Genomic DNA, 8385 nt, shown 5'->3' on the forward strand with positions numbered 1-8385 from the left:
GCTACTTCTGCACCAGATATCCACACCAAATTACAGTACAATGTAGGGCTGGGTGGTATACCGGTTCATACCGAATACCGAAATGTTTGTGCCGCACGATATGAATTTTAACCCATACCGCAATACCGGTTTGGCCCCTCCCCCTCGGGAATGAATGAATCAGCCCAGTGCTGCGTTGTCCCCACATCGGGGAACTAATCCTATGTGATCTGCGAGCGCTGTTCTGGCCCCCCCCCCCCCAATTATCAGCCCAGCGCTGTCCCCATCAGGGTACTACTCACATGTCACCCGCATGCGCTGCCCTCCTCGTCCTATTTGTTGCGGGCGCTGGCACTTTATACCAGTGGTCTCCGACCTGCGTACCTCCAGATGTTGCAAAACTACAACTCCCAGCAGGCCCGGACAGCCGTTGGCTGTCTGGGCATGCTGGGAGTTGTAGTTTTGCAACATCTGGAGGTCTGCCGGTTGGAGACCACTGCTCTATAATGTGCGGTATCCCTATACCCGGGCTGCAAAAAAATAAACAAAATAAACTTTAACTCACCTCCCGTTGGTCCGGTACCTGCCTCACTTGTTTCCTAGGGACGGGAACGTCGGAGAGCCGTCATCCTATCACCGGCCGCAGCGATGTTCTGCCTCAGCCGGTGATAGGCTGAGCCCACTGTCATGTAAGAAGCCGCTAGGAAATACAGTTATATACCATGGAACTGCCAAAAGTTAAAAAAATGCCGTGATACACACATTTGGTCATACCGCCCAGCCCTAGTACAATGCAAATGTATGGGATTTTAAAAGACCTCTCTGTTAGAGATTTCACCCTTTGCTGTTCTTTTTCCTCCTTTTTTTTCCTTATCTGTTACTGTTATTGAGCCAGAATTGGTCAAGCTGAGTAATGAATTGACTAAGGGTAGGGTCACATTGCTGCTTATTTTCCTACCCATTGAAGTCAAAGGGGTAAATTTATCAAAACCTGTCCAGAGGAAAAGTTGCTGAGTTGCCCACAGCAACCAATCAAATCGCTTCTTTCATTTTTGAAAAGGCCTGTGAGAAATAAAAGAAGCGATCTGATTGGTTGCTATGGGCAACTCAGCAACTTTTTCTCTGGACAGGTTTTGATAAATCTCCCCCTGGGTAGCAAAATCGGCTGCAGCGGATACAAAGCAAAATACGGCACTTGTGACCCTACCCTAAATTTTTTACATTCCAGATTAACCCAGCACTCCAGTCTATGCCCTCTAGGTAACATTATAATATAACTGCCGATAGCTTACACCTGCCAGGTGGTGAACTCTGCTTAGATTGTTAGTAGTTTATATAAATAGAAGCTTCATAGAGAACAGGGCACTCACCATTGGCATAGTAGCTGTCTTCTTTATTCCAAAAACTTCAGACACAGGTGTGAAACAGAACAAACACGGACGGACTGTGCTGGGGGATGTTCTTTTGGGGGACTGCTGTTTCGCGCCATGCAAGCGCTTTGACTGGCCCACTCGTTGGTGAGTATCCTATGCAAATTTGATGCGCAGCATTTGAAGCTGCAAATCCCCTGCATCAAATATACCCAGGATACTGTACGTTTGAATACACTCCAAGATGACATTGGTAATCTTACTGTATGCTACATGTATTTGGCCTATACATGATTTCTTAAGTGCATGTACTCATTTTTATTAATTTTTTTCCCAGGGGGTCAGTGTGTACATTGGTAAATATCGGAGATCATTAGTAAAGCTCACTTTGGAGCCATCACTTAGTACCGAAGAAATCAGACGGACCTTGTACAATAAACTGTCCCGTGTCATTCAGACCATGTCATTTACAGAAGAAGCCATCATTGCCGCGCTGTCAGATAGAATCTCCACCGACAGGTTTAATAAAGAAGACTATGAGAGCAGCAGGAGAGCGTTCAAGTCCAGTCCAGGTACAGACCATCAATGTTCTTTTGTACATATACCTCTATAATCTTTAGTACTCACCTACTGCATATTTGACCTATACAAAAACTTCTGCTTGTTCTGTTCCAGGCTACGAGATCACTTTTACCTTACTAAATCCGGATCCGAAATCCCATGATCTGAACTGGAACATAAGCTCAGCTGCAGACCAGTATATTCAGCCATTCCTGGATAAGCTGCAGCCAGTCGCTAACTTCTCCGTTGATTCCCAGGTAAGTATCTTGAGGGAGAGGAAAAGTTGACCTGTTGCCCATAGCAACCAATCAGATTGCTTCTTTAACCCCTTAACCCCTTAAGGACGCAGCCCATTTGGGCCTTAAGGACGCAGACCATTTTATTTTTAGGTTTTCGATTTTTCCTCCTCTCCTTCAAAAAATCATAACTTTTTTATATTTTCATCCACAGACTAGTATGGGGCTTGTTTTTTGCGCGACCAGTTGTCCGTTGTAATGCCATCACTCACTTTTACCATAAAATGTATGGCACAACCAAAAAAATACTATTTGTGTGGGAAAATTAAAAAGAAAACCGCAATTTTGTCAATTTTGGAAGGTTTCGTTTTCACGCCGTACAATTTACGGTAAAAATTACGTTATTTATTCTTTGGGTCAATACGATTAAAATGATACCCATGATAACATACTTTTCTATTACTGTTCCGCTTTTAAAAAAATCACAAACTTTTTAACCAAATTAGTACGTTTAAAATCCCCCTATTTTGAAGACCCATAACTTTTTCATTTTTCCGTATAAGCGGCGGTATGAGGGCTAATTTTTTGCGCCGTGATCTGTACTTTTTATTGATACCATATTTGCCTATATAAAACTTTTAATACATCTTCTATAAAAATTTTTTGGGAATAAAATGTTATAAAAAAGCAGCTATTTTGGACTTTTTTTTTTTTTTTTTTTTTAACGTTCACACCGTTCACCGTACGGTATCATTAACATTTTATTTTAACAGTTCAGATAGTTACGCACGCAGCGATACCAAATATGTATATACATTTTTTTTTTTAACACTTTGGGGGTGAAATAGGGAAAATGGGACAATTTACATTTTTTTTTTTTTTTACTTTTACTTTTTTTACACTTTAATAGTCCCCATAGGGGACTATTTATAGCAATCATTTGATTGCTAATCCTGTTCAGTGCTATGTATAGGACATAGCACTGATCAGCATTATCGGTCATCTTCTGATCTGGTCTGTGGGAAGGCACATCAGAGCAGAAGACTCCCGGAAGGCAGCGGAGCCAGGTGAAGGGACCTCCGTCTGCCGTGCTGGATGATCGGATCACCGCGGCAGCGCTGCGGGCAATGCGATCATCCATTTAAGTGACCGCAATGCTGCAGATGCCGTGATCTGTTTTGATCACGGCATCTGAGGGGTTAATGGCGGACATCCGCGGGTGTCCACCATTACGGGCGGGTCCCTGGCTGCGATCAACAGCCGGGACCTGCCACGCACGATCCGGGCATCGCTCCGATGCCCGCGGTTATGCTTAGGACGGAAATGTACGTCCTGGTGCGTTAAGTACCACCTCACCAGGACGTACATTTATGTCCTTCGTCGTTAAGGGGTTAAGGACTCAGACCATTTTCACCTTAAGGGCTCAAAACAATCTTCGTTTTTGCACTTTTTCGTTTTTTCCTCATCTTGTAAAAATCATAACCATATTTAATTTTGCACCTACAGACCCATAAAAGGGCTTGTTTTTTGCGTCACCAATTGTACTTCGTAATGACATCACTCATTTTATAACACAATCTGCGTCAAAACAAAAGGCTGTCCAGGCATGCTGGGAGTTTTAGTCTTGCAACAGCTGAAGACACACTGTTTGGAAAACAGTAGAAGAAAGAACCGCACTCACCAATCCAGGGAACGGGAGAAGCTTTAATCTGGAATGTACACAACATACAGATGAAGTGTCCCTAATGACGTGAAACGATTTGTTGCCCTTTGCACACGCCCCTACACCTGTGATCCACTTGCCCACTATCCTGACCTGCTGCTGTTTGGAATCTTACCTGCATGAACGCTGTATATTGTGTACAATCCAGATTGAAGCTTCTCCCATTCTCTGAATTGGTGAGTGCGGTTCTTTCCTCTACTGTGCTCCGGGAAGCGGGTAAGTCAGCAGTTGTCCCTGAGCGTTCTGTTCACTGTGGTCCAAAGTGGTGCCGTCGTTACGGCTATTCCTTTGTTTGGAGTGTCTATTGACTGTTTGGAAAACACTGGATCAGACAGTGGTGAAGTAAGTGGTGGACTCTATCAATACTTCCATCTAGCTGCCTGTTAGTGATAGCAGCTGATTTTCAGGGGTGTATGAAGGTGGACCATTTTGGATTTATAATTTTCTCCAAAAGAAGATCTTAGCTTTGCCCCATTTTTTTTTTTTTTTTTTTTACTGTTTGGGACATGTAGGATCCAGGTTCCCTAAGTGCAGTTATGTGATGAAATGTGTATCATTGTAGCAGTCTAAAATGTGAACCTCTTTTGCTTTTCTTTAAGATATTGTATTATGCCATCCTGGGCGTCAATCCTCGCTTTGTGAAGGAAACATCAAGCTACGTTCTGAATGCCAACAACCTACCTCATGTAATTAACCCTGTAGAGGCCAGGCTTGGTAAGAATGCATTCAGAGTTTATTTAAGGGTTTATACTTAGATTTAAAAGTGATCCCCTATCTACAGGATAGATGATCAGTGGGGGGTCTCTGTTCCCCGAATGAATAGAGCAGCAGTGCGCATGCTTAGCCGCTGTTCCTTTCACAGTGTTAGCGATGTCTGAACATAGTGGCATTTATCACTTGGCAATGTTCAGAAGTCCCATAAAAAATAAATGGAGTAAAGGTTAAGTATGCTTGCTGATTCTTTATTCACTTTCGCAACAATCGACCTCTATCGGTTGGGCAGGCGATAGCCGGCAAATCCCCACCGATCAGCTAGTTTGTTATCCCCTTTCCTGTGTATATAGGATAACTTTTATTTTTTTATTTTTTTTAATATCTGTCTGGTCCTTTAATGAGTACTCCAACCCCACTCCCCACCCCAAGTTGCATCAAAGTAACCTCCCTAGACAACCAATACCAATCTCTGTCTACAGATTGGTAACTCTTCCCTTTGGAGGAGATTCTGGATTATTTGCTAGTATGGGATTGTTTTCTTCCTTCTGGATGAGAGCAAATTTGCATACATTAGTGTTTCCCAACCAGTGTGCCTCCAGCTGTAGCAAAACTACAACTCCCAGCTTGCTCGGACAGACTTTGGCTGTCCGAGCATGCTGGGAGTTGTAGTTTTGCAACAACTGGAGGCACCCTGGTTGGGAAACACTGCATACATAAACCCACAAAAAAAAAAAAAAAAAATATATACCGTATTTATCGGCGTATAACACGCCTAAAGTCTATCTGCGTGTTATACGCCGATAAGCCGTTGCAGTTCAATGATTTAAAGCGGGCGCTTTAAATCAATGAACTGCAGCGGTTTTTGCAGGTCCAGAGACCTGCCGTCGCTGCCTGATTCTCTGCCCTTGCCTGTCCTGGGGTCCAGAGACTGCCGCCACCACTGCCCCATTGCCTCCCCCATCCCCGGTTTTATAATTACCTGTTCCCGGAGTCAGGTCCGCGCTGCTTCCGGCTCCGGCGTCTCCTGCGTTGTTGCTATGTGCTGCGCTGCGCAATGACGAGTGACGTCTTCAACGCGACGTCACTGTCAGTGGCCCGGCACACAGTGACAGCTAAGGAAGGCTCCGGAGCCAGAAGCAGCGTGTACCCGACCCCGGCCGCGGCAGTCTGTGGATAGCCAGGGGGAGAGAAGCGGCGGCAGCAGGACTCTAGACCCCAGGAAAGGCAGGGGAGAGAAGCGGGCAGCGACGGCCTCTCTCCCCCTGCCTTTCCTGGGGGCTTCTGCGGGGTCAAAAACATTTTCAGGGTATACACATGCACACACACGCACCCTCATTTTACCAAGGATATTTGGGTAAAAAACTTTTTAACCTAAATATCCTTGGAAAAATGAGGGTGTGTGTAATAGGCCGGTGCGTGGTATACCCCGATAAATACGGTATGTGTGTGTATGTATATGTGTATGTATGTATGTGTGTGTGTGTGTGTATATATGTGTGTATGTGTGTGTGTATATATATATATATATATATAATATATATATATATATATATATATATATATATATATATATATATATATATATATAAAAAAATTAGGGATCGACCGATTATCGGTATGGCCGATATTATTGGCCTATAATCACGATTTTTGGGCATTATCGGTGTCGGCAATTACCTTGCCGATAATGCCCCCACCGCGACCGCCCCCCCCCCCCCCCCCCCGAGTGGCACCCCCCACCGTAGTGCTGTTCGGTATACCGGTATGGATTTTTGCCCATACCGCTATACCGGTCGGGCCCCTCCCCCACCCTCCGGGTCAATAAAAAAAAAATAATAATAAACTTACCCGTAATGGGGGTGGTCCGGCCATCCATCCTTCCTTCCTGTAGTGTCCGGCGGCATTCCGGGTGGAGGGTGCACCGGTCCGGGCTGTCCTTCTTCTCCGGGGGTCATCTTCTCCACTCCGGGCAGGCTCCGGCCTAGTAGCGAGGCATAGACGCCGCTGTGCAGCGACGTCAGGTGCGTCGCTGCACAGCGGCGTCTATGCCTCGCTACTAGGCCGGAGCCTGCCCGGCTATCGGCCCTAACCTGCACCGATTATCGGTATCGGCCCTAAAAAAAACGATATCGGTCGATCCCTAATATATATATATATATATATATATATATATATATATATATATTATATTTATCCATCAAGTTCAACCTAAAACCCTACTCCGATGAGGCTGATGTCAATTGCCCCATGGCAGAGGAAAAATTCCTTCCCGATTCCAGAATGGTGATGAGAATAAATACCTGGATCAACGTTCTATCTCCATAAATCTAGAATCCATAACCTGTAATATTATATTTTTCCAGAAAAAAAATCCAGGCCTTAAACTTGTTAAGTCAGACATCACAACATCATGGGGCAGAGAGTTATGTAGTCTCACTGCTCTTACAGTAAAGAATCTGTCTGTGATGATGGTGAAACCTTCTTTCCTTTAGACATAGAGGATGTCCTACTTACCAGCCTAGGTATAAAAAGATCACTAGAAAGATCTCTGTACTGTCCATTCATATATTTATACATTGTGATCAAATCCCCCCGAAAATCCAATACCCCTAACTTGTAACACATGGTAAATTGAAAATACCTACACTGTGCAGAGCAGGACTACATGTCTATTAAGGCTGGGTTCACATACCGCATTTTATTCAATAAGGGGATCATCTACTAACATGAGACTTTTGGGGATTTCCGCCTGTGCGCCGGGCACAGCTGGCTGGCATTTGTCAGGATGCCTGCGCCTTTTGACCATTGCTAATGTTTACGAACAACTTAGAGCTAATGTGGAGCGCACTTGTCAGTTAGCCCAGCATGGCAGCCTGGTCCCAGTTCCGAAGTAACTGTTGTGTAAAAGTCACATGCCGCAAATCAGAGCGTAAATTGTGCGCCTAGGAAACCACACCCACAATACTATTGCTATATCTGCCAGCGAAAGTGCAGACTATGCTAATGTATAGGCTGATTTGGGCCTTTATTTAATGGCTCATTTTGTAAGTTACGCTTTTATGCGCTTGCTGAATTTGTGCTTTAGGTTCCATTCACACGTACAGTATTCTGCGCAGGTTTGATGCGCAGGATTGTCAAGCTGTGTTCAGTCATTCAGTTTACATTGAAATCTGCAGCAGAAAATCCTGCGCATCAAATCTGTGCAGATACTGTACGTGTGACTAGACCATTAATCTGCATTTAACTAGAACATAAAATCTTCAGCCCCCCCCCCCCCCCCCCAAAAAAAAAAAATAATACTAACAAAAATGGCAGCATGTGAAATTAGCCTTATGGGTCATTCACCATGTAAGGGGAATTGTTCTTGCAGCAATTAATAGGGGTTGCTGTTCCTCCAATACATCAATAGCAAAACTAACCACGGCATTACATGTTCATATAATGCATAGAAATAACATTACGTTTGTGTCTTTATTTATGTATATTTCTTGTGTTTTTGTGTTTGACTTGTATTTATTTTTTTGTTGTCATTTTTAGGTTCCAGTGCTGCCTCCCTATACCCTGTGTTAAATTTTTTGCTGTATGTCCCAGAATATTTCCATTCTCCCCTATACATCCATGATAAAGATGGGAAGAGAGTGACCTCAAATGCATTTCACAGCCCCCGCTGGGGGGGAATCATGGTGAGTTCATATATGAAAGTCTTAGATGAAAAGGTAAATCAAACACATTTGTGACTTTTTTAACCCCTCTTTTCAATGTGTTTTGAGCCTTAAAGGGGTTCTACTACCATACACTTATA

General features: G+C 43.9%; 1 protein-coding gene across 1 annotated transcript in view; it reads left to right on the forward strand.

Annotated features, from left to right (window-relative positions):
* PIGS (phosphatidylinositol glycan anchor biosynthesis class S) overlaps positions 1-8385 on the forward strand; it is a gene marked incomplete in the record, with an annotated part of 35790 nt that overhangs the window by 24816 nt on the left and 2589 nt on the right. The window contains 4 exon segments of the mRNA XM_056560834.1: positions 1687-1921; positions 2025-2167; positions 4469-4583; positions 8121-8266. Of these exon segments, the coding sequence (XP_056416809.1) occupies positions 1687-1921; positions 2025-2167; positions 4469-4583; positions 8121-8266 (639 nt within the window).

Source organism: Hyla sarda, chromosome 2, assembly GCF_029499605.1.
Source record: "Hyla sarda isolate aHylSar1 chromosome 2, aHylSar1.hap1, whole genome shotgun sequence".
Classification (NCBI taxonomy): domain Eukaryota; kingdom Metazoa; phylum Chordata; class Amphibia; order Anura; family Hylidae; genus Hyla; species Hyla sarda.